This window comes from Pantherophis guttatus, chromosome 2 (assembly GCF_059756535.1).
Source record: "Pantherophis guttatus breed Tessera chromosome 2, ASM5975653v1, whole genome shotgun sequence".
Lineage (NCBI taxonomy): Eukaryota > Metazoa > Chordata > Lepidosauria > Squamata > Colubridae > Pantherophis > Pantherophis guttatus.
The window spans coordinates 32,118,175-32,145,924 of NC_142064.1; the positions used below are offsets into that span (position 1 = coordinate 32,118,175).

A 27,750-nucleotide genomic window follows, 5' to 3' on the forward strand; every position below is an offset into this window, starting at 1 on the left:
GGTAAGAGAGGGAGGAAGAGAGGAGGAGAAGGAGAAAGGAAGAGGAAGTAGGGAGGAGAAGAAGAGGGGGAGGAAGAGAAAGTAAGAAGGAAAGAAAAGAGAGAGGTGGTAGGTTTGAGGAGAAAGATTGCTGTACAATAAAAAAGATGAAAGGGAAGAAAGCCAACCCCAAACAAATATAAAGATATTAAGATAAAGAATCAATTGTTAAACTTTAAAGAATAAAAGAGAACAAATATGAATAAATAACAATAATTAGAAACACACATACAAACATACAATGTATTTTCTTTGAACAGAGTATTTGGCCGGTTCACAAATTTAAACAGTGTTTAGTCATTTCAATTAAATTTACAATTTCTATATTTCCTTTTTGCCATATTTATTCCTCATCTATTTTTGTAAAAAACCAATATTACCCTTCATCCTCATCTTTAATCTTAATCAAATTCAATTTTTCCCTTCTATTCTATATTATACCCATTCCCATTGTCATCTATTTTTATATCCATCCTCACATTGGTTAATTATGTAATATTAGTTGTTTAATATAAATTCAACATTTTAATATAAATCAATTAGTTATATAACTACCTTTTTTGTATATTAATCAATATGAACATGAAGATTCCAATATTCCATGCAATCCAATTTCTTACAAATCCATTAATTATATTTACCAATAATAATAAACCAAATAATTTCCCCCATATATTCCTCCAAACCACAACTTAACCATTTCTGCTTTCAGAAATATACAATTAATAGTATCTCAATTATTACAATTCCCTAGTTAAATAGAGCTTTTTTTCTTTTGTGTTTTAAAATCCTGAACTCTCCTCTTTTTCCCTAAATTTCCCATTGTTTGCACCTACCTTTTTTGGTGAGGAAAAAGAAAAGAATTCTGCCTGCCTAATTTTCCAACTTTGCAGCAACAGCAAAGCAGTTTCACTTTCGTTTCTCAGCATAGCTAGGGGAAAAAAATCAGCACTCCTTGCAAGGAAGCAGAAGAGCCCTGAGCAAAACAGCTGAGACAAATCAGCTGAGAGCCGGGAGGCCAATTAGCCTATGCTGAAGCTCCGTGGGCCAATAAAATTACAAAAAAAACACCGAACCCTTTGTTAAATTGCTGGCTCCCCCGCCCCTCGCTCACCACTATTTATTGGCAATAAATAGTGGTGCGGAGGGGCGGGGCAAGCCAGCAATTTAACAAAGGGTTCGGCTGCATCACTGGCTCTAGGGCGGCCCTTTGAAGACCCCGGCAAGAATTTGAAGTTTTTTTTTCCTCTAGCCATCGGAGGCAGCAATAGATTGGGAGTGGGCGTGGTAAGCGAACGGCCGGCGATCCAACAGAGCAGAGAGTGAGGGTGAGTGAAGGCGTGGAAGCTGCTTTCTCCATCCTGCTCTCTTGCGTCTGGAGCCGGTGGGGAACAGCCAAGCTGTCTCAGGAATTCTGGAAGTTGAAGTCCACAGGTTGTAAAAGAGCCACAATTGCCCACCCCTGGCTATGGTAGGCTGGCGCCGCGCGGGTGGGAGGCGAGAGGCGGGCGAGCCAGCAATTTAACAAAGGGTTCGGCCGAACCCCCTAGAACTCCCAGAATCCCACAACTGTGTAGGCCCCTCTTGATCTTGAGGCCCTAGGCTGAAGCCTAGTTAGCCTATAGGAAAATCCGGCCCTGATTACAGCACTCTTAGTAAAGGTACACTGATAGTTTGGGTAAGCGAGTTAGATGGACAGCCAGCCTCTCTGATTGTTTTTTGTATCAATTAAAAACTGGATAATCTCTTTAAAATTATACTGCAACTCAATTTCAAATAATGATTGGACAATGAATTATTTTGCCTAAGACCAGCCAACAGTACATAAAATGGTCTGAAAAAGACTAGGTGAAATTAGTATCTGCTTAAGAGACTTCTTAAAGTAGATTGAAAGAAATAATTTAAAACACCATAAAGAAGCCCAGTAGACTAATAAATAAATTTAAGCCACTAATTAAATATTCATAAGCTTTTGTTTCTATTCTAATCAACCTTGTTTCTAGCTGGAACCACATCTGAACCACATTTGGGACTACCAAAAATAAACCTGAGAAATCTAGATTGAAGTGATCTCAATAGACTAGAATTAGATTAAAAACTGACAGTTGCCCCAAATAGTTATTGTACTAAACCTTTCTCTGCAAAGTTTAATAGCCCCAGTTAAATATCTATTTCTTTACGAAAAATAATACTGTATTATTAGTTGCATTATTATTATTTAGTTTCCTAGTATGATTTATGTCGATTGCTTATTTAGTATCCTATGACTATCAGTTAAGTGTTGTATCTTATGATTTATGATGAATGTATTTTTATGATGACTATGATCATGATTTATCACTTATAGCAGTGATGGCTAATGTTTTTGCTGTCGCGTGCCAAAAACTGAGGGAGCGCAGGGGATCGCGTGTGTGTGCGCCCACACCCATAATTCAATGCCCCCGAGCACACACCCCCCGTGCATGCGTGCACAACCTCCCTGCATGCACACGCCACCCCCTCCGTGCTCTCCCCGCTTTTGGCATGCAACGGCAAAAAGGATACCGGTGGGCCCAGTAGGCCCATTTTTCGCCCTCCTCAGGCTCCAGAGGCTTTCATGGAGCCTGGGGAGGGCAAAACGGCCTTTTCCATCCCTCCGGAGGAGGCTGGAAATGGCCCGTTTCCTGACTTCTGGTGGGACCGCAAGGCCCGAAAATCAGCTGGCCGGTATGCACATGTGCACTGGAGCTGAGCTAGGGCAATGTTCGCGTGCCCACAGATATGGCTCCGCGTGCCACCTGTAGCACGCGTGCCATAGGTTTGCCATCATGGATTTATAGCTTTTATGTACACTGAGAGCTTATGCACAGAAGACAAATTCCTTGTGTGTCCAATTACACTTGGCCAATAAAGAATTCTATTCTATTCTATTCTATTCTATTCTATTCTATTCTATTCTATTCTATTCTATTCTATTAATACTGTAAAATTGCTGTGGTAGTTCTTTGGGCCAAATCAAAGCCCCTTCTAAACTTTGACTGAAATTAAACCCAAGATATATAAACAATTTAACATGTTCTGTCTGGTAACCATTAATGATTAACTATTTTTTTAAAAATAATAATAATTAACCATCAAGTGCTTTTTAGGGTAATGCTGGACTAAGGCAATGATAGCTCTTTTATGACCAATCCACATTTAGAATGACAGAATTATCTATATAAAGATTGGAGATGTTGCTTTAAAAGTTAGGGTTAGGCAAAATAGCTATAGAGTTTAACTGCTGAGGGAATTAATAAACATATTAAATAAAATGGGAGCTAGAGCGCAACCCTGGTGAACATCCATAAATGTCAAATAGGTTTTTTTTAAAAAAAAAAAAGCTGAACTGATACACCCAAACTAACCTATAGAAAAGGTGTTTATCACTTGAGGTGTTGTCATGTTTGCACCATAGCAAATTACAAGAAATAGCACCACTTTGAAGTCAACAAAAGTAGTAAACTGTTGGCTTAGGTCAGAAGTCTTCAAATTTGGCAGCTTTAAGACTTGTGGACTTCAACTCCCAGAATTCTCCAGCCAGCTATGCTATGCTGGCTGGAGAATTCTGGGAGTTGAAGTTCACAAGTCTTAAAGCTGCCAAGTTTGAAGACCTCTGGCTTAGGTCTAGGTTGTTATGAAATGTGTGGATGAACTTGGGGAATGAAGGGAAGAGATGCTACTTGGGAAACAATCAGACCAGAAAGACAGGATCCCTCAGTGGCTGAACAATCAGAGAAATAAAGTTAGGAAGGACCCATCCTAATGGATCAAGCAGTTAAAAGTGGCAGCAGGAAATTTGTACTTTCAGGCTTGCAAAATTCTGTTAAGGTATTCTTACCAAAAAAGTAGAATTAATTCATCTACTTTAATCATGTTTCATGTCTGATTTACCTGGAGAAATGACAAAGTGCAGCAGACATAGCAGATATCTCACTGATGACACAAATGCTCAGATATGTAACAAATGCCTGATCTTTTGCATGTGGCTAAGCATTGTGAGAACAACTCCAACCCCCTTCTATGATCATAAGTTTATTTGTCAAGCATATATAAGATAACAGGTAAAAGTATAAACATAATTTGAATACATGAAAAGAGTAAGTAAAAAGGAATATTAGGACAGGGATGGTAGGCACGCTGGTCCACTTATGCACACCCCTTACAGACCTCTTAGGAATGGGATGAGGTCAACAGTAGACAGTTTAAGGTTAAAGTTTTGGGGGTTTGGGGAAGAAACTACAGAGTTAGGTAGTGCATTCCAGGCATTGACCACTCTGTTACTGAAGTCATATTTTCTGCAATCGAGTTTGGAATGGTTTACCTTGAGTTTGTATCTATTATTTGCTCGTGTATTGTTGTGGTTGAAGCTGAAGTAGTCGTTGACAGGAAGGACATTGTGACAGATAATTTTATGTACTATGCTTAGGTCAGATTGAAGTCGTCATAGTTCTAAATTGTCTAAGACCAAAATTTGGAGTCTGGTGGCATAAGGTATTTTATTGCAGTTAGAGGAATGGAGGACTCTTCTCGTAAAATACCTCTGGACTCTCTCGATTGTATTTATGTACGATATGCAGTGCGGGTTCCAGACAGATGAGCTGTATTCAAGAATTGGTCCAGGAAATGTTTGTATGCTCTAGTTAGTAGTACAACATTACCAGAGAAGAAGCTATGCAAGATTAGGTTGACAACTCTTAATGCCTTTTTGGCAATGTTGTTACAGTGGGTTTGGGCACTTAGATCTTTAGAAATGAGTACTACAAGGTCCTTGACAGAGTGAAAACTGTTCAGATTGGTAGCAATCATGCCACACAATGGTAATGAATTCCACAGGCAAATTACACACTGTATGAAGAATTGCTTCCTTTTCTCTATTTTAAATTTCCTACCAGCCTCACTGTTTCTCCAATGTTTTGAGGTCCCAATGTTTTAAGAAGAAAAGAAAATTCCTGTTTTACTCATCAGCTTCAGCCTTTACACTAATCTGCATCACTCTTTGATAATATTAAATATTCTTTTAATTAAAAAATTTAATGTTATTTCATAACCTTATTTCTTCATTCTACCATATCCTTTCTTCTTCTCTGTTGGTTTAAAAATATCATGGTTGTCAGTTATCCTTTAAAGAATGCTAATTTCCTGCTTATATTTCACCACTATCTATCAATTTCAATTTCTAATGTAGTACAAAAGTTTGAAGGGTGATTTTTTTTACTTTTACAAGTCAATTAATGGATTAATATATGTCCTGGATTATTTTTTTCTGATTCACTCCTGATCCTAGTTTCTTTTAGAGCACTAAACTTGTCTGTTTGAATTTCTGAGTATACATCATTACACAGGCCAGGGTTGGGCACACTTGGGGCATGCATGATTTGCTTTGCTTTTTTCTAGAATCCTCAAATTCATCAAGCATTATTACCTGTTGTAAAATGCATATACATAAGATGAAAAGTGTCAGATCTCAAAGAATTTAAGCACTAAAAATGTATTTTCAGTACTAGTACTTAACAGTTTTTCTACCCTCAAATCCACTCTTCTTCTAAGCTTTTTTCCTGCCAATCACATAATTTGGAGAACGCAATTATCATAACATTAGCTGTAAGCAATTTACTGCCAATAATTCAGAATTAAATATATCTGGATCCATCTTATGTTGAGGCAGACCTAAGTGGCTCCTTCCAATGAATCATAATAAAACCTGTACACATGAATGGTGCACTGTAACGCAGAACGGCAGAGAAAGGGGTAGTTTGAGTGCTCTGCTGGTTGTACTGTCTTTGTTTTATTTTGCAGTGCAATGGGTAGTGTTTTCTTTGTGCCACCCACTTGTTTCTGAATCTGATTCCTTCTCCTTTCCCAATTTCCTTCCCTTATTCTAAAATATAGAACCAATTCATGATTTCTTTATCTCTGCCACACTTAGAACGCAATTAGATGTCTTAATCTAAAATGGACAGGGTTTCTTTTCAAAAGTTTTTTTTCTCAGAGTTTAGCTACTGGTTCACAATGCAACTTCTCTGCCACATTAATCCAGCTCATCTTTACATTCTAGTCAGGCTTCAGGTTCATTGCTACTGGCAATGGGCAGAGAGGAAAAAAGGAATTAAATCTACAACAGGAAACCTGCCAGTTTCAAACATACAATGTGTGGATAATATCAATCCAGAATAAACTCTTTAACTTTACTTGTGTCACAAATCCTGCCTCTTATTTTTCTCTACCCAGCATGTATACTTGCATATCTCCAGTTCTACCATTGGCAATCATACAAAGTTTTCAGTTCCCTCAAATATCACCATCCTTCCTCTCCCCTCCCTGTCTTTTCTCTTGCTTGTTCCTTGTGCCTGCAATTATCTTCCTGAATACATTGTCTTGTTTCCTTCCAAATCCATTTTCTCTGACATTTTTGGCCCAATAATCTAGGAAATTTAAGGCTGCAATCCTAAAGATGCTTACTTGAAAGTAAACCCTACTAAACTCAACAGATACACTTCTGACTAGAAAAATTACAAAATAAACATAAACATCAAAAAGTTTTTTTTGCTTCTGCTTGGGTTCTCTACTATCTCTAATATTTATATATATTTTATATACACAATGACTTGTTGAACAATAACTCAGTGGCAATTGTTCCATGAATTCAGACACAGAACCAATACAACACATCATATTGCATGAGTCTAGCAAATGTGATTTATGGAATAATCCACAAACCAACCACAACTGACAGTGTCAATCAGAGTGCAGTAATCTTGCTGGAAGAACATTTTATGTAGCTTCTTGACCAAATTCATGTTTGTGTTCCCTCCTTTTAAATTTACACTTCTATAAATTGATTAGAGGTTTGGAAAAGGCATGAAGAAAAACTAGAAATAACTAGGAAATCACACATATGGTGACAGTACCAGGCTAGAAGCCAGGAAACTGAGTTCTAGTCCCGCTTTAGGCATGAAAGCTGGCTGGGTGACTTTCAGCCAGTCAGTCACTCTCAGCCCAATTCACCTGATGGGGTTGTTTTGGTAGGGAAAATAAGGAGGAGGGAGAAGTATTGTATATATTAGCTGCCTTAAGTTATTTATAAAAATGATAAAGGCAAGATATCAATAAATAAAGTTAGTAACTATTTCCATTTGCACATTATACAGAAAGCCATACCAGTAAATACATAGCTAAGAACCATTTAGCATTTTGTTTTGTGATGTCAAATGCTAAGTATTTTGCTGTATGGCATACAATAAAGCACTTACAATAGATATTTGTGCACTAGAAGCTGTACAATCTAAATGTTTAATAACCTTTAAAACTAAAACCATGCCCTTGCTAGCCCTACCTACCAAACCAAAAGCATTTTCTATTACAAAGGGTGAATCAGGCTTCTCCAAATAGGTTTCTGTCTCCTTATTCTTTGTAATTTTGATTGCAAATTCAGAATTGCCTTCAGTGTCATTTAAACTGAATTATGTGGTTTAATTTAAACAATGCATTTAGAAAAACAAAAACAAAAAATTCTGAAGATATCCCAAAGAAGACAAGATGACATCACATATATACTCACAAAAATGACACAAATTATAAACTCACATCATTTCCACAATGAAGTCATGGTGCTATTACTTACTAACCCTTTGTGGGCACCCATGAAATTGTCTTACTTTGCACTTCACTTATAAGCAGCCCAACTTTTCATAAACCTTCATTTTATAATGAAATCTAGAACATTGTGACCTCAATGCAAACTTGTGATTAGTGGCACATGCTGAGTCAGAGCTTCATTTACATCCAACATCTCCTGTACCTATTAGAATTATATAACTTCAATAAAGTATTTTCTCCCAACTTCCAAGGTTCTCCATTTTCTTATAACATTTCCCCCCCCCCACACACACACACATTTTATCCTGAAAAATAAGCTTTACACATTTTGAAAGTATTGCTGCAAAAACTACCAAGGTTTTTGTTTTTGAGAATGGTGAAGCAGTGATTGGAGATTTGCAAGAATGGAAATGCATGTGTTGCCATATAAACATATATTTTTTTTCTTTAACAGGGGCCTGGCTTCCACTGGAGGCGGAAAGCTTGTGGCCACGTAATGCCATTCAAGAAGCATGTTTTGTCCGAATGGTGGTACAACCCATCCGAAGATGCGGTGCGATTCAACCCCGGAGCGATATGCTCGATGGGATTATATAACTGGGCAATCCGATCTTTGAAATGTCACACCTTGGGACCCACACTAAGCAATCAGCAGGCAAGATGGGCATCTTTAACGGTCTGAGCACGTAAAATGAGAGCGATCGTAGTTTTTTATTTATTTATTTTTTTTACGCGGGGAACACCTGCCAGGCAAGCCCTCGAAAAATAAAAGGCTCCGCTCGTCCATCTTTCCCATCCCATCCCTTGAATCCTAAAGACGCCACCAGCCGCGGGCTCCAATCCTTCAGTCCCCCCCCTTAAGGATGCTGGAGAGGGAAAGATAACGGGCGGGTGGGTGCCAGGTGCCTTGCCTTGATCGTGGCCAAGTCACCCGAGGCGCCTCTCGAGGACGCACAAAACAAACCGGGGAGCCAGATGCGGGTCCCACTCAGCGTTTAAAGGTAAAGGCGGCGGAGGCGGCGGCAAGCGCCGCGGCCACGGCTCCTCTTCTGCCGCAGGCAGCGGACAGCAAAGCATCCCTCCCCGCGCCCAGGGAAATTTCTTACCGTGCTGGCAGGAATTGGACGGGTGGTGGTGTGGGGTGTGATGGTAAATGGCTGGCGGTCAGACAGACAGACAGACGGCCGGGCTGCTTGCTTGCTTGCTTCCCTCCGACGACTCCAGGCGCAGCAAACTTCTCCCCGCCGCTGGCTGGTTGGCTGGCTCCCGTGGCGTCCTCCGGAAGGAGGGAGGGAGGGAGGGAGGGAGGAGGGAGGTTGCGGGGGGGAAACGTGAGCCGCGCGCGCGGGAGTCTGTAGAGGGCGCGCGACGCCGAGCTCAGATGGGCGGAAGTGACTCCGGCGCTGTCCCCGAGTCGCCGGCCGAGCTCTGAACGGCACGTGGTGGTGGTGGTGGTGGGTGGGTTGGTGGGAGAGCCGTTGCCTTCGCTTGTGGTGAGGGGAAGGCGGCGGCGGCGAGCGGCGATTGCGAAGGCTCGGGTCGGCCGGTCGGGACGCGGTTTGCCCCGTTCTCCTCCTTCCTCGCTCGATGCTGTCCTTGGGCATCTCTGCGGGCCGAAGCTTGAGCAGGTATTCGGTGCACAAGACACTCTCTCTCTCTCTCTCTCTCTCTCTCTCACACACACACACACACACTCACTCACTCTCTCCCACACACACTCACACACACATACGTTTCACCAGCCCGGCATTGGTTGCCCAGATAAAAGATTCGGGCGGGATCGCACGAGGCGGCCCTCAAACGCCCTGCAGTGTGAGATCGTCCGCCTCTTCCTTTCCATCCCATCCTAAAACGGCATCTTTTGTCAGCAAAAGGAGAGAGGCGTTAAAAAAAAAAAGGCTAGGCCAGATTTATTTTTTTTTCCCCTCAGGCAGCCTTGTATGAAAGCGTTACATTGGTAAAGCCCTTTTGTCGCCTTGTTGCCCAGAAGGTGAACCGTCTTGTCGCCTGTTCAATATCTGGATTTCTTCCTGTGAGTTAATTTGGGAGAGGGGCAATCGTTGGTGAAAAAATCCAATTTTTTTTACTACTGGTTCTGTGGGCGTGGCTTGGTGGGCGTGGTGTGGCTTGGTGGGCGTGGCAGGGAAAGGATACTGCAAAATCCCCATTCCCTACACTCCTGGGGGAAGGATACTGCAAAATCTCCATTCCCACCAGTGGTGGGTTTCAACATTTTTTACTACCGGTTCTGTGGGTGTGGCTTGGTGGACATGGCATGGCTTGGTGGACGTGGCAGGGGAAGGGTACTGTAAAATCCCCATTCCCTCCCCACTCCAGGGGAAAGTTACTGCAAAATCCCCATTTCCTTCCAATCAGCTGGGACTCAGGAGGCAGAGAATAGATGGGGGTGGGGCCAGTCAGAATTTTTACTGGTTTTTACTACCAGTTACTACTCAAAATTTCAGCTACTCGTTCTCCAGAACTGGTCAGAACTTGCTGAAACTCACCTCTGATTCCCAACCCACTCTGAGGTCAGCCAGAGGTGGCATTTGCTGCTTCTCCGAACTGCTCAAAATTTCTGCTACCGGTTCTCCAGGATCTGTCAGAACTTGCTGGATTTCACCCCTGGGGGCAATCCCCAAGCCATAACAATGATCAATGGGGTTAAAACCCACAGCAAGAATTATATCTTGTCTATTTTATTCCTCTTGAATATATTGATTAGTTTAGATATCTGATGGGTGCTGTGTTGTCAGCGGAACTTGGATATTGCTATTGATACACAGAAAAACCGCCTAGATTTTCTAGAAGAAAATGAAAGAATTATGCAGACAATATTCTGCAGCTTTATAACGTTGGATGTGTCATCTCTTGTGACATTAGGCAGTAAAGATTATAACTGAGATATTCAGTTAATTTAAGAAACCCAGTGCTTGCTTCTGTTGAAATATTTTTTTATTAAATATTTTATTAAATCTATGCCTCTCAGATTGACGCATGGCAGTTGGAAGATGGAGTTGCATGGCCTGTAAAGGTGTTAATACAAATTGTTTTTTAAGCTAGAATAGTATATTTTATACTATAGTATACCGTTGGAAGAAATATCCATCTGGTTCAAGTTTGAAACGGGAGAAAGGAACTGGAGAGAAAATGGAGGCTGGAGGCTGATTGGAAAGAGCCTGAATCTGGATGGGGAGAAACAGACTCAGACTCAACCCATCCAAGACCGAGTGGCTGTGGTTTCCGACGTCCCGATATACTCAGTTGATGCCATCATTGACTATTGGGGGCGAGTCGTTGGCCCCCACGGATAGGGCTCACAACTTGGGTGTCCTCCTGGACTCATGGCTGTCTTTAGAAGAGCATTTGACAGCTGTGGCCAGGAGGACTTTTTATCAGGTTCGCATGATTCGTCAGTTGTGTCCCTTTCTGGATCGGGACTCGTTACGTACGGTCACTCATGCCCTCGTCACCTCACCTGGACTACTGTAATGCTCTCTACATTGGGCTCCCCTTGAGGAGCACCCGGAGGCTCTAGCTGGTCCAGAATGCAGCCGCGCGGGTGGTTATGGGAGCGATGTGGCGCTCCCATGTGACTCCCCTCCTGCGCGAGCTGCACTGGCTCCCGGTGGTCTTCCGGGTGCGCTTCAAGGTTTTGGTCACCACCTTTAGAGCGCTCCATGGCTTAGGATCAGGATACTTACGAGACCGCCTTCTGCCACCAGTAGCCTCTCACCGACCAGTACGCTCCCATAGAGAGGGGCTCCTCAGGGTGCCGTCGGCCAAACAGTGTCGACTGGCGGCCCCCAGGGGGAGAGCCTTCTCTGTAGGGGCACCTGCCATCTGGAATGAGCTCCCCCTGGAGATACAGAGGATCCCAGATATACGCACTTTCTGCCGCGCCCTCAAAACATTTTTATTCCAGCAGGCTGGTCTGGCTTGACTCTCCATTTTAATTTGCTTTTAAATTTTATACAAATTGGGTGTTTTTAAATTCGTTTTTGGGCCAAAATTATTTAATGTACTTTTAAATGGTTTTTAACTTTTGTATGATGTATTTTTATCTTGTGGCTGTTCAACGCCCTGAGTCCTTCGGGAGTAGGGCGGTATAAAAATAAAATAAAATAAAATAAAATAAAATAAAATAAAATAAATAAAATAAAATAAAATAAAATAAAATAAAATAAAATAAAATAATAAAATAAAATAAAATAAAATAAAATAAAATAAAATAAAATAAAATAAAATAAAATAATAAAATAAAATAAAATAAAATAAAATAAAATAATAAAATAAAATAAAATAATAAAATAAAATAAAATAAAATAAAATAAAATAAAATAAAATAAAATAAAATAAAATAATAAAATAAAAATAAATAATAAAATAAAATAAAATAAAATAAAATAATAAAAAAATAAAATAAAAAAATAAAATAAAATATAAAATAAAATATAAAATAAAATAAAAAATAAAATAAAATAAAATAAAATAAAATAATAAAATAATAATATAAATAAATTTATTGATGAAGCAGAACCACCAAACACTGTGATTCTGGGTAGCTGACCCCATGGAGATGAGAGGGGGGGGTATTTATATCTTCTCTTGGGCTTTGCACTTGAACTTCCTGAACATGCAAGAACATATATTCCATTGGCTGTTGTCAGACTCCCATGGTGCTATGTACAAATCCTAGGACCATGATGGTGAACCTATGGCACACGTGCCAGAAGTGGCACACAGAGCCATCTCTCTGAGCACACCAGCCTGTTGCTTTTCTGGGTTCGGGCACACACATGCGCACCGGCCAGCTGGTCTTCACGCACGGGAGCACTGGAAAACCAGGTGGCCAGCATGCATGCACACACCGGAAACCAGAAGCTCAGCTTCCCTGCGCATGCATGCCGGGGAGCTGCTCTTCCGGTTTTCTGTGCACGCGCTCTGGGGAGCTGCTCTTCTGGTTTCCTGTGCTTCCCCGCCAGTGTGCTCCCGTTTCAGCACTCAGTGCCAAAAAGGTTTGCCAACACTGCTCTAGGGAGCAAAGGTTGTACGTTGAAGAAGTAGGATCGAAAGATTATTGATGCTTTTGCTACTTAGTGTTGGTGAAGACTCCTAAGAATTCCATGAATCGCCAAAAAAACAAATAAATGGATAATGAACAATTTAATTGCAGCACAAACTACCAGGGTTAAATATTTCAGACATGTTACAAAAAGATCTAGTTCTCTGGAGAAGTCTGTAATGCTGGGAAGGGTGAAAGAAAAGACGAAAAGAGAACTATCAGTAGGAAGTGCATGGACTGAATTATAGCAATGAAGGGTACAATGTGGGGAAATCTACAGTACTAGGCTGTGGACTGATCTTCCTGGAGAAAATCTGTGGTCACAGAATCAACACCAATTTAATGGCACTTGATCAATATTTGTGTACCATTGAATCAGAACAACTCAGTGGTTTATAAATAGATGAGACCAGTGGTGAAATGTAAAATTTGTTACTACCGGTTCTGTGGGCGTGGCTTGGGAAGGGGTAATATGACTGAGTGGGCGTGGCCAACTTTTTTAAAAATTATTTTTAAAACCATTTTTTCTACAACCTCTTCAGCTGAAAAAAAATGCTTTTAAAGCCTCTGACGATCCCAGCTGACTTGCCTGATCGGCAGAGGCTTTTTTTTTCCTTTTAAAAACATCTTTTTGGCCAAAGAGGTTGTAGAAAAAATGCTTTTAAAAGCCTCTGATGATCCCAGCTGAGCCGCGCGATCATCAGAGGCTTTTTTTTTTTACTTTTAAAAGTATTTTTTTGGCCAAAGAGGTTGTAGAAAAATGCTTTTAAAAATTAAAAAAAAGCCTCTGATGATTGCGTGGCTCAGCTGGGCAATGGGGAGGGGCAGGGATTTTTGCTACCCGTTCTCCGAACCACCCGCCTCCATCGCTACCGGATCAGGCGATCCGGTCCAAACCAGGAGCATTTCACCCCTGGATGAGGCCAAAATACAATCAAATTACAAAAGTAAAGCAATAAACAATAATGGTAGACATTAGATTCAATTAACTTAGCAGTGAGTAAACTTCAAAGGTCCAATAGAAAAGTTTGATTTTTATGGCCAATTGGAATGACATAAAGATAGGTGCCAACTGGATCTCTTGAGGGAAGTTATTCCTGCAAAGTATTTTCTGAATGACTCCCATACAGAGATTGACCCAGCTTAGCTTGAAAGCCCAAAATGTATCAATTTTGCCACCTTCACAGATTATGTTGATAAAACTTTAGCATAATTGTACCAAGCTTAGACTCATCTACATTTATATATCTGCTTAATAGCCAGCAGCAAATTGTTGATAGCTGCAAGCCTGACACATAAATGTCTGATGTGAGTATATTATAGGAAAAGGTATATAAAATCAGGAAATCCTTGAGTTTGATCCTTAGTTGACATTTTATTTCTGCAAATTACATAAACAATATGATGCCACTATAAAATGGAATACATACCTGTAATAGAATGTTATGAAAAACCAGGAACATTCTATTTTTGTCCAGTGCATGTTGAACTTGCTTCTGCACTGTGCTATTTAAGCACCTGGCTTCTGGTTTGTAGGACCTGTTTATGAAAACTGTTCAACTTCCCATGGAAAGATGTAGTCTGAGAGGAGATTTGACCTGCTATGAACATTCCATTATTCTCTGGAAAACAGCATTCCCAGAACAATGAATTTTGCACTGCTTAGCGTATGAAAAGTAATATTACCATTGTATCTTAAAAACTATATTACTAATCCATATTTTTGGTTACTGTTGGAAAATAACAGAGATAGAAATAAGTTCTATTATTTCTAACTCTAAATGTATTCACACAGAAACATTTAGCTGTATCTTTTAAAATAAGAAGAGTAATGATATTTAAGCTTAATTGTAGAAGCAGTTCCATTACTTACTATCTAACTGTATTTCTAACTGTATTTGCAGAATTAAAGCCAATAATCATTTATCTAGCTGCATGTACTTATTTACTTCTCATACTTACTTTTGAGCTGATAAATGGATAAAAGCTTTTTATATGAAGTGCATTTACACAATGCATTAAGCTATTGTGGTTTGAAAATAGAGAGGTTTTAGCATCCTTGTTTGAACAAATTCTGCTTACCATGATGTATGCACACAGAGCGTCCTGAGAGTACCTTCAGGTTTTATTTATACTGCTAAATGAAAATCTCAGAAGGATTCTTTGCCTGATTAATGGACACAAGACAGGAAGAAGACTCCTCCTATGTTTTCCTTTGAAGGCTGAGTTCAAGCTATGTCAGCTTGAGGAATTTATGCCAGAGAATTTAGCTTTAAATGGATTTGGTCTGTTATGTTGTTACGTGGGATGTAGTGAAAGGAAAAAATTCATTTGTGTCTTAGGCATGCCTTTCTTTGAAGCATTTCTTTGAAGACAAGAATAAAGCCTAGCAGTATTATGTTTCTCTGATGTTTTCAGAATTCCAACCATGACTGTATTTGTTTGGTGTGGTCTTTTAATGGTTAGCAGATAGGGAAATATTACTTGGCATTCCACCCTTACTGCATACTTTCCTCAGATGATGTTTTCCTGTTTTGCAATTAGAAGAAGAATTTTATAGTCTGGAAAAAGAAAAAAAGAAGTGCCCCCTATGAAATATCTAGGCACTTTTTCTTCATCTCAGATAAGGGCTACTTCAAGGAAAATCTCAAGAGTTTGTAAAGTATTTCTGATAGAAAGACTTAGTATGATGAGACAGAACAAGAAATCAAGAATACAATGAAGAAGAAAAAGACTTTTTAAAAAAATATCAGAATATAGTATTTTTAAAAGCTTTCTGCCTTTATCGAGTATTAAGAGGCTAACCTGCAGCAGGATTTCAGTTGCAGAATTTCATACCTACAAATAATCTGGTTCACATTATAAACTAAGTCATAATGTGACATGTTTGATTTTACCATAAACTTTCATGTTAACCAGCAATTGTGGTTTATTAACTGATTTATAGGCAAGCTATTGTATGAAGCCAGCTGGTGGTTTTAGGGAGGAAACCAATCATGGTTTATCATGCTGTCTTATCAATAGGCTTGTTATTGAATTCAGACCTACTTCATATGATATATTTATCTAAGATCTTTCCCTGGCTTCTGTTATTCTTTTTTACTCCCACCTTAAATACATTATGTTGGATTCCCCTTTTTGATAGGTGACTTCTCATTTTTCTCTCATGCCTGTTTAGCAAATCTGGGAGCCTGATGGATGGGCACATCACAAACAATTTTGTAGTCTTGTCCATTAGGCTGTAATTTGTTTTGTTCAACAAAGTGTGCTTGGTAGAAAGAAAGGAATTTCATAAATGTAGACCATCTGCCCTTGTCAGTTACCATTCTATTCTACAGAAAATGTGCCTGTGGCCACATCCACACAGCTTTATTTTTATGCTCCCACCCCATTGTATAACTGCCAGGAAATCATCTCACTCTAAACCATGTTATCCTACTGCACATTCTTAATGCACATGTGGAACGGATTGTATGCTGCCCTGTTGTCCCTTTTTTAAAAAAATCCTTGAATGATAGGTTAGTTGGACACATGTTCATTCTAACAGCCATTAGATGGCAGCAAAATTTAAGATTTTAAAAAAATTGATTGCCATTTAATGGCTTGTGCAGCCATGATGCAGCAAGTGGAAAAGTACTCTTGGGAGTTTGAGAAATGGGTTTAGTCATGGAGAGTGATATAGAAGCTGTAAACAACCCTAAGGACACATTGTGGGGAAAGGAAGCAAGAAATCAAGACTCTCCTGGGAGCAGCAGCCACTGGGAGAGGAATTCCCAACTACGGCGATACAATTGCAGCAGCAAGTCCTTTCATGTTTGAATGTTCATAATTGACATTAAGCTAGGAACGAGCTAATCAATGTTAATCCTTTGTAATCTGTAGATCTTTTTGATTGTAGAATGTAAAGTAGACCTTTTCATTCACTAGATGGCAGAAAAGAGCTAAAGGTTATTGTAACACTTGGCTGCCACCTAGCGATCCTGATAATTTGCATAGGTGACATGCGGCTACTGGATAAGTGTTGTTAAGGCATTCAGGAAAACAGCAGCCACAAAAGGAAATTTCCTGCTGTCAAGCTGTAAAAGAACAAATTCTTTTTGATGATATGTTCTGTTACATGCATTAAAAATGAATGTAACTTCAAAGCTTTGTGCTATCTAGGTTGACCATTTCACAATTCATTAAAATAAAAAGTGATTGTAGAAGCTAGGATTTTGATTTCCTTTCTACTGAAAAGTAGCTGGGTTTGCAGAGAAAGTGTGGTCCCACAGGAAACCAATTAAATAGTACAGTTTTCATCACAACATTGCTTTCATCATTTTGATAAGAGCAAGAAGCTTCTGTGGATGCCCATGACTTAGCAGGTTGTGTGAACCTGTCTGTTATAGTTTATTCAATAAATAGTAGTTAATAAAAGCATGTGTGAACTCAATTATTCACTCTCTTCCCCACTACTATAGTTTCCCAAAATGATTTCTTTTAGTTTCATCTATAACATTCTTTTGGATATATTGTCCGAATACATATTTTCCTTCAATATAATTTCTTAGCAAATAATACTTATCCATAAAACACTATGATCTTTCATCTCCCCTTAATGGACAGTTACATCTATTGTCTCTGTTTTCATCTTTGGGTTTTGTAATTGAGTATGCTGGAGTATTAATTTTTTGTCTTACTCTTTTATTTTAAATTGCAGAGCTAGAAACTCAAGGATTTTACTCAAAATGACATTAGGAACAGAGATTACATCATTTCTCAAGGTGTCTTCTTACAGTGGAGCTGACCAAAATTTCCTGAAATGGGATCTCTCACCTGAGCAGATTAGAACAAAAACTGAAGAACTTATCAAGAAAGCAAAGCAAGTTTATGACAAAGTTGGCATACTTGATATGGAAGAAATCACTTATGAGAACACCGTACAGACTCTAGCAGATTTAGAAGTGGAATATTCAGGTATGGTATAGTTAGACTGATAACTGGTATCACTCTCAATTGGCTTCATAAGAAGGAAATTAAAATCTGAGATAGAAGAAAAGATTGTGTAATGTAATTTTACAGTAAAAGTACTTATGGCAAAACATTGGTCTAATCACATATAGCACCAAACCATAATTTCTTTGTAAGTTTTTTGGCATTTTTAGAATGCCTTGAAAATTTGCCTAGAAATCTAAAGTCACTCTGTGTCTGTTTATTCTACCTTGCCTCACAAGGTAGTTAAAGTTTTTTTAAAAAAAGGGGAGTTCATTGAGCTGTGATCGGAACTTCTGGATGATGGGGGGAAGGGGATAGATAAAAATGGATATTTATATTTTAGTGTTACAAAAATTATCTACCATATAAACTAATTGGAAATAACTCCCTGCAGGTAAATATTTTTCCCTTTCTCATGCTTCTGAATTAATACGGTGTTCAGTAAAAAAATATACCAAAAATGTTAAAAAAATGATTTAAAATTTTGAAAACTTGTCTTCCAAAAATTGGAAACTATTGTGCTTTAGAAGCTGCTCAACACTAAACTTACCATAAATCTAGGTAACAGGGCCAGTGTGGAAAAACGCTCCGGGTTCTTCAGGGTTTGAGAGCTGGAAGTTGTAGTTCATTAGGCAGAAGGATACTAGTTTCCCATCATTTGTCTACTCTAGTATTACTGAATTTAAATTAGATATCTTAAACGCTAACTACTTTGTATGGTTTTTTTTACTAAAGGCATTTTTTATAAAATAAAGCGTTTTTATTATTGCTGCTGTTCTTGTTCTCATTTATAACTCATTTGTTTATTAACTATGTATTTGTCTTTGTAGCAGCTCGATATCCTACAAAAGTTTCTGGTGTTTATCTAGTACAGGGTATCAAACTCACGTGATGACGGCATCACGTATCGGAACTTTTTTCCCCTTCGCTAAACCGGGCATGGGCATGGCCAGTGCGTGACACACACTGTTTGACAGCCCTGATTTAGTAGATGTCTTAGTAACCATAGTTTAAAAACTTCAAATGATATATTTGTAATGGGAAGATCTCTCCCTTCAAATATTCAAAGTAAATCAGTCTACTGTATTTTCTTTGAAAGTTTTTGTTTCCTTCTTCTGATAGTGGAAAGGAGCATATTGGATTTCCCACAACACGTATCCCCTGATAAAGATGTCCGTGCGGCAAGTACCGAAGCTGATAAAAAGCTTTCACACTTTGATGTTGAGATGAGCATGAGAAAGGATGTGTTCCAAAGGATTGTCCATTTACAGGTAAATTAGAAATAAAGATTACGGGTTATTTGCAGAACTCTTTATAATGAAAAGCATTGCAGTTTGGATAGTCAGTGCTTTCATCATCTTTGTCAATTGCTATCTCTTTGAAAATGACAGAAGAGGCACTACAGTAATATTATTAAATACCTGAAGAAGTTACCAAGTTGAAAAACATAAGAGCCTTGCAGTATTAGGTGAAAAGTACACATAAAACTATAATGGCTGCATAAGTACATTCTTGAAGTTTCATAAAACATGCTGAGAGTTGGGGAACAGTGCTCCTAAATTTGATATTTATAGCACACAGACTATAATTCAGGAACTAAGATGTGTCCATCAAAATTAATTGTTAATGGCTCTGCTTTCCATTAGCTTGTTTAGTTCATTTTTGGTAGCAAAATAAAGGAAGGGTGTGTGGGTGTATGTCATAAATGACTTAGCTAGGGCTAGCATTCCTAAAAAGGCCACTGCAAAAATGGGTAAAATTGTTAACAGAATTGATGAAAGATACACTCAGTCACTACAGCCACGTGTTCATCAGAAGCAGATTCACATTCAAAAACCCTCCAAAGCTATCAGTGTAATTTCTGGAAAATTGTGGACCCTTCTAAAATAGATTGAATTTCTTAATATTATTTTGAGTGAGTTCTTTTAGCCAATATAGGAGACCCACAGAAAGGCTGAGTTGAGGCTTTTTAGCACTGTATTGTGTTTGAGCATGTATCTGATACAAGCCCCCTTTACCCCATTGTTCCTTGTGGGTACAGTTTATTGAAGATAGGCTGAGTTGATTTAACAGCATCCTATAATGGTATGTGGGAATGACTTTGGGAGACAGAAGGAAGAGCTGCAACTGTCATGCAAAAGGCATCTCAGCACATAGAAGCAGAGAGGACATGGGAAGCATTTCAGAAGGGACCCTCCCTAGTTTTTCAGAAAATAAAAAAGAAAGAAGGGGAGGAATACAGGTAGTCTTTGACTTAGAATCACAATTGAGCCCAAAATTTCTGTTGCTAAGCGAGACATTTGTTAAGTGAGTTTTGCCCCATTTTACGATATTTCTTGCCACAGTTGTTAAGTGAATCATTGCTATTGTTAAGTTAGTAACACAGTTGTTAATTGAATCTGGTTTTCCCATTGACTTTGCTTGTCAGAAGGTTGCACAAGGTGATTGCATGAATCTGATACACTGCAACTGTCATATATATGAGTCAGTTGCCAAGCACCTGAATTTTTATCTCATGACCATGGGGATGCCGCAATAGTCATAAGTGTGAAAAATGGTCATCAGTCACTTTTTTCAGTGCTGTTGTAACTTTAAACAGTCACTAAATGAACTGTTGCAAGTCAAGGACTACCTGTATTTTCAGACTCGCAAGGTTCTGTTAAAGTAATCTTGAAATAGAGCTAATATTCATTGTGCTTCTTGTCTGGATTACCTCAAAGGTTTAATATACCTTGACCCTTTCAGGTGGAGTTTGCCAATTTGTCTATCCTTATGCCCACTTTGGAAATTGGCATCGTCATGGTTGCCCCAGCGTTTCTTGTTTCAGAGCTAGTTGCCTTCAGGCTGCCTGCAGGGTTGTTCTAAAGATCCAAGATGAGCAGTGAGCAGGGCAGCTACATAGTATCTGAGCTCCCAAGCAACATTTTAGGTAGGCTATTTGCCCACACTTAACTCTGCCTTTAACTCCAATTCTCACGTGTGGCGAATGAGTCAGCCAGTCTGACTATTATTATTACAGAAGAATCACATCATAAAAGAATTCAAGATGTAGGTAATAGATTAGCCAGCTATGGACACCTGTTTGTGTCTGCTCAAACAGCCGTCTGGAAATACTGACAGGATACAGGAGAAGCGGGGTTTGGCTAGTCAGGCGCTTCTGTATAGCTTTCCCAGCTGGATAGTTCCTTTTTTCCCTGTACAACTTTGGGAAGGCCAAGGAGGCACCATTTGAGCTGGTAGCAGCCACGCTGGTCTTGGTTGTTTCCATGCAGCCTTTTTAAAGTGCAGAGATGTCATTTCAACCTGCAGCCACAACCAATATCATATCATGCTGAGCTCGGCTACTTTTCTACTTTTTACAATAAAATCAGGTAACTTATTGCCCGGATTCAGTTTGATTCCCAATCTGAACCTTTCTGTTGATGCATAGAGATATAGTGTATTTGGTTGGTATAAACCTATAATAGAAAAGTTTGCTTTTCTGCTAATGCAAAAATTTGTTCCTCTTCCCCTGATGGTGCTGGCCAGCCAGTATGCAGCCACATCAGCAACCTTCCTTGTGAATAGAAACTGCTAAGCCCAAGCAGACAGTGAGGGAAAGGGAAAATGCATCTGTCAGTCTGCTTGCTGCCTGTAGAAAAGTATTTTCTTCACAATCAGACCTTTCACTGTTTGCTTCCAACAAAGTCAATTTACTTAAGATTGCATCACCCAGGTCTGGGATTTAAAGAATTGCAGATCTGAAATAGCTGGAGTCACTGCTTTTGTGTTTGCATAGAACTAGAAATTGTAAGATGGAAGACCTTGTATGTGCTTGTCATCATGCCAGATCATTCTGTGGTCAGTTTTAGACTGACAGTTCATATAAATGTCTTCAGTCTTCAGGGGTGGAGGATTGTATAGTTAAATGTCCAGCCTAAATGCCTGGTGGATGTGAATAGTTTAGTAGAAATAGATATTTCGTACACTGTGATAGTGCTCATGCCTGGTTAACTTGTGGAACGTGGATACATTTGCTTCTAAAGAGTACCTTCATAAAGCCACATTATAGTAATCCTACTTGTTCTAGGGAGTTGAATGGAGTAAACCAAATGGATGGATCAGATTATATAGAATGTGGGAGTCATGTCAATGCCCAGTTAAATTATTATTCTATGGCTGAGGAGGGAGTTAGGAACACTTCTCTATCTCCATTGTGTTGCACAGGACAGACTGGCATTGGTCTCCCATAATATGCAACATGCTTAATAGAGAGCGCCAGAACAATTGATGGCATGCTGTCAACAATTTGTATCATTCTTTATGAACATAACTGATTAGATTTGCCTTGATTTAGATTCCGGCATTGGGATGTAACTTCAGCAATCACTTGTCCTATCATTTTGAATCTTTTCCAGCTTGTGCAGTTCAAGAATGTGTGCATATGAATAAATTAGGATCATCCAACAAAGAAATCCATCAACAGTTTTTATTATTACCAGACAGCAATAAGTGATTCTGTAAACCATTTAGAGAACGTTGCAAGAATGTATATAAGACTAAGTGCTATTCAAAGTTATGATGGTGCTGAACAAGAGGTACTTAATGATTGGTCAATGAAGTTGTAACCATTGTAGCAACCCTGCAGTCACATGAATACAATTCAGCCACTTGGCAATCGGCTCACAGTTCGGATAGTTGCAGCGTCCCACAGTCACGTTAGTGTCATTTGTGACCTTCCCTTTGGCTTCTCGCAAGAAAAAACAATGGGAAAGCTGACAGGGAAAGTCACAAGTCTTGGCAAAAATTTATCTTGTTGCATTTTCTGCCAAGGAGCCATACTACAGAGTACAAGATCCCAGCATAGTACCCTCTACCTGCACTCTTAGTGTGCGTCCATCTGCAGCACTCCTTTCCCTGCCCATGGTCCTTGCTGGCACTCTGATGGCCTGTTTGCATTGTAGGCACCTGCCCACAGCCACTCATCCCCCCATGCTCCTTGGCTGGGACCCCAGCTTTTCCCCACTTAATAACCCATGCAGTCCTGGGGTTATGACAGCAACTGGGACTGCCAAGATTGTCATCACTATGTTATGTGGTCATGTAGCATTAAGACCTCATCAGTCAATCTGGTCCCAATTTTTCAACCGGATTATGATTCTGAAACAACTTCAGTTGATGGGTGAATTGTTGATGAAACTGGATAAAGAAAGCGTGTCTCTGCTAATCCTTCTGGATTACAATATTAACATCTGTGGTGTCCTTCTGGACTACTTTGTAGGGGTAATTTGGGCACTAGTATATGGTTCTTTCATTCCTGTTAGGCTATGCCCAGAAAGTGAAGCAGGGAGTTTATAAAGTATATAGTTTATACTGAAACCTCTGCACTGGTGGCCAATACCTAATTGGACATGAGCGCATAGAAGTAGAAGTAGAAGTAGAAGTAGAATAGAATAGAATAGAATAGAATAGAATAGAATAGAATAGAATAGAATAGAATAGAATAGAATAGAATAGAATAGAATAGAATAGAATAACAGAGTTGGAAGGGATCTTGGAGGTCTCCTAGTCCAACCCCCTGCTTAGGCAGGAAACCCTACACCATTTCAGACAAATGGTTATCCAACCTCTTCTTAAAAGCTTCCAGTATTGGAGCATTCACAACTTCTGGAGGTAAGTTGTTCCACTGATTAATTGTTCTAACTGTCAGGGAATTTCTCCTTAGTTCTAAGATGCTTCTCTCTTTGATTAATTTCCACCCATTGCTTCTTGTTCTACCCTCAGGTGCTTTGGAGAATAGCTTACTCCCTCTTCTTTGTGGCTTAATAGCCTAAGGCCCGATTCTTTGCTTATTGTTCTGTGATTTAAATGTGTAAGTGGAAATCAAACTGAGAATAAATCAGGAAACCTTATACAAACCATGCAGTTCCATTTACAGAGGCAGTCCCATTCTTTACAATGTGTAGATTACAGTCTCATTCTTGAGTTCTCTTACATATATGTTTTGGGTCATTATCCACATGACTTGTGACTGAATTTTCTAAGAATGGGCATTGTATTTCACTCCAAAATGTCTTAATGATCTCCTGATTTCTTTGTACCCTAGCAGATTCAAAGAATCCAGTTTCTCAGTAAACAATGGTGTTCTTTTCTTTAATAGCATCACTTTTTTTTCTGTGAACTTATAGCTGCTGTGACTTAGCAAAAAGCTGTAATTTGTTTTCATCTTTCCAGAGGGCATTCTCCTAGAAAATGTGACTTGTCAACATTCATTTTAGCAAACTCCAGACTGACTTGTTGTGTGTCTGCCTTTTAGAAGAGGAGTCTTCCTGGATCTTCTCTCATGGCGGCGTCTTTTAGTGAGACGATGGATGGTGTAACTTGATATTGTTGTATCTTGATCTTTGGAGGTCAGACAGAATTTCTTTTAAACTTTTCTTTCTAAACTGGTTTTTCTACACCATTCAAACTATCCTTCTGTTCGGTCTGGGGTCATTTTTCCACTTGTGACCATGTCTAGGGGGCTTGGCTTCGGTCCTGGGGACTTTAAAGTTTTTGATATTAGCAGCTGTGCTTTAGGAATACGAACCTCTTTGGAAATGGTTTTGTAGTCTTTATCCTTACAATGCTTGGTTATTACCTTTTTCTTTTCCTCTTCAGAAAACCCTCTGCTTTTCTTTCTCTTGTCCATGTTCACTATACTGCTCATGACCCAAAATGCCTGACTATTTTTCTCCATAATCAGTGACTTATGAGATTGAATATCTATGATACTAATTAAAGAAAACAGCCTGCTTGAGAGATCACTAACATCCAATAATGTATTTTATTTTCTAAGGAATAACCATTTTCATTTGTTTTATTACTTACAAGAATATGTGAAGTCATACATCAAAAGTACAGTCTATAGACACTGGAATAAGAATAGTGGATGTCACTACCTTATATCAGTTTCAACCTTATTTAACAGGAAATTAGGATTTTGGAGAGGGGGAGGTAGACAGATACTATATTTCAGCTGCATCTGTACACTGAGGAGATAGTTGTAATTAATAAGTCAACAAGAACCTCACTTTTTTGTTTCAATTTATCTTTAAACTAAACTTGTAAAACTATCTAATGAGCTTCAATAATATAAAACCTTTATTCCATGTTTAACACTTTCCATAGAATCTATTCATCATTGGTTATTTGTCTGACAACTGTTATATGATTTTTTTGTACATAAAAGGACAGCCGATTAAATGGCTTCTTCAAGTCTTGATGACAGCTGAATTACCTTTGTGGCCCATTCCTTTGCTGTTCATTGGAGCATTGTTTTTTCCTTTTATATGAATAAACAATGCTCCATCGGGAAGCCTGTCTCTAAAACGGATGATTTTCAATAGAAGACGCTCAGTTGCCTAGAGGTGTTGCCCTGCAATTTGATTCCGTTTTTGCTGATGAGCAGAAAAGAAGCATCCGGCTTGGCTTGTGCAGCTAATGAATTCAGCCTCTTTGTTGAATGAAGGTTCTGCTCAAAGAAAGCAGTTCATGTGATTCTCTGCCACAATGCATTCCATTTCTGAACTCCCATGTCTCAAAACATTAAAAAAACCTTGACGTTCTAAGGAACAGAAAGTCCTTTTACATATCACCTACCAACATTTCTCTGTATTTTTAGAATGATAACAGTGGATCCATCTGCTCATCACTTTAAGTCTTAATGGATCACACAAAAATTAAAATAAAGATATATTCTATCCAGTATAGAGTTATGTAGTAATAGAATCCAAGAAACAGGCAAGAGTTTATAAACTGGGTATAATTTTGCTTAGCACACATCTTCTGAATCAGTCCTTCCATATTCTGAACTATTCCATCATAGCATATCCAAAAAGCACATTCACTGAGAATTGCAACCTTTGATGCTTTTACATGGTCATAGAATATCTATCAGATGTAAACATTTTCTCAAATGGGGTGAATTTTGAATGTCAAATATACACAAAAAAGCATCATTGTATAAAGAAGAGCATAACAGGACAGAGAAGCAATTCCAAAAAGTGGGTGTATTTGTAAACATTTGTTGAAGGTGGCCTGTTAGTATTCATCTTCAGTAAGCTTTCAGGATTGATAGTTGAAAAGAAATCTCCCTCCTACCTTCAAAGCTGCAGAAAAACAACACTCCTGGTTGGAAATAGTTTTAACTCTTCTTCCCATCAATCAATTTTATTCCCAGATCCATTCTTAGAATGAGAAGAATGCAGTATTTATCTGCTGAGGCAAATAATGTTCTGGTTCTCCAACCAAGACTTCATACATTATGCTGAATAAAAAAAATTAATCCATAGTTTGTTTACTAGCCCATAGAAGAAATGGTTCCTCTTCTTGCTCTAAATTGTCTTAGTCAACAAGGGTATCACAAAATAAACACAATCATGTTAATCTTTCATGATATTTCAGTACTAAGGTACAAACATGAATGAATTTGTTAGAGCTGAGTTTGCCTTTAATGGCTATGAATGTTTGTTACCATTTGCTATTATTAAAATACAAACATTAATTAATATATTCAGATATTGAACATATAATTCCTAGGGACGTGGAAGAAAGGACATGTCCACCAAAGCTAAATGAAAATAGGAGGACAATCTCCTCCCAAAGATGCTGCTAAGTTGATGTGTTGCAGCTGGTCTATATTGAGAGACGTGTAAAAATAGAAGTCTTAATGGAAAATTTTGAATTTAAATGAATGTGGAATGATGGTGGGTACTAGTTTAAAGAAAACTAAGGGTGGGACATTTTTAAAAGCACAAATCTTATGTGTTCTTAGTCAGCCTTACAGCATCCCGAGTTAAAGCGGTTCGACGTTACTCCTTGCCTGACAATAGTTCCTTGTAATATCTATAAATGGCAAATTAATTGAGACAAATCTGATTTTTTCAAAAATGGCTTCGGATCTTAATAATATGCTGTCTTAGATATTAGGCAATGTTTTCTTACTTGCTTTTAATGTTTGTTCAAATTATTTTGGTATTAAGCATATTTCTGAAAGAATATTAATTGATAAATAGGAGTTTTGTACTAGTTAAATTTTTTCACCTGGTACCAATTCCATGCATATTTGTGAGACAGATGGGCAACAATTAAGTTTTTTATACCAATAGGAAATGGCTAGCTGGATTCATTAGTTCACTATTTCAAATAAGAGACATATTCTTTTCCAATCTTGCTTCTGGGACAAATTACTAGGTGATTTAAGGCAAGCTACTGTGTCTTACACTTGGCTTCTCGCTGTGATCTACACATCTAGTCTTCAATATTATGAGGCTGTTAGAATACAACTGGAGCTGTTTAACACTAGCTTTATACCCCAGCTATATTACCTTTTTTTTTTTTTTTTAAAGGGATCTCCTAATCCAATTTAGGAAATATGAGAAATTTGGAAAATAGGAATCTGTTCTGCCAGAACTGTTTTTGGTGCTGAACAGGCATGCATCACTGACTATAAAATTCACAGTGTCAAACTATTCTTCTGATATCAAACAAAATATTTCATGTTCTATATAGAAATACAACTTATGTTTTAATACTGAACTTTGAATATATTAAATGTTATTATTTCTTTACATTTCAGCAAATGTGTAACCCTGAGATTTTAAAACCAGAAGCTAAAAGATACTTAGAGAAGTCAATAAAAATGGGGGAAAGGAATGGGCTTCACCTTCCTGCAGAAGTCCAGAATGTAAGTGTAGCATAATTCAACATTTTTTTAAAAGGGAAAAATCATATTTGTCCAAAAGTATGTGTATATTAATTTTAACTTTAATAAGTCTTACAAATAACACATTGAAATCGTATACAAAGGTGCCCTTGGTTTCCTACTTACTCTAAGATTGCAAATTCTGTAGAATAAAAGTGATAAAAGACTATTTCAAATGATATAATTTTATGGTCTAACTCTTAGTTAGACTCTTCTGTTTTATATTCTTCTGAATTTAATATTTTTAAAATGTATGTATCTCATAAAAGATTTACCTAGAAGTTATGGTAAGAATATTTTGCCAGGTAGCCCTGGATTTTTGCATTTCTTA

General features: G+C 38.5%; 2 protein-coding genes across 3 annotated transcripts in view; one reads left to right on the forward strand and one right to left on the reverse strand.

Annotated features, from left to right (window-relative positions):
* Nucleotides 1-9,113, reverse strand: part of SGTB (small glutamine rich tetratricopeptide repeat co-chaperone beta) — a 31,753-nt gene extending 22,640 nt beyond the window's left edge. The window contains exon 1 of one of the 2 annotated variants that reach the window (XM_034441011.2): nt 8,763-9,113. The gene's annotated coding sequence lies outside the window, so the exon portion shown is untranslated. The remainder of the gene's footprint in view (nt 1-8,762) is intronic. The other variant, XM_034441010.2, reaches the window with a different exon arrangement.
* The window catches only part of NLN (neurolysin), a 33,890-nt gene continuing 15,110 nt past the window's right edge, over nt 8,971-27,750 (forward strand). Inside the window, exons 1-4 of the mRNA XM_034440999.3 lie at nt 8,971-9,284; nt 17,421-17,677; nt 18,818-18,966; nt 27,294-27,401. Coding sequence (XP_034296890.1) covers nt 9,244-9,284; nt 17,421-17,677; nt 18,818-18,966; nt 27,294-27,401 — 555 coding nt within the window. The 5' untranslated portion in view covers nt 8,971-9,243. The remainder of the gene's footprint in view (nt 9,285-17,420; nt 17,678-18,817; nt 18,967-27,293; nt 27,402-27,750) is intronic.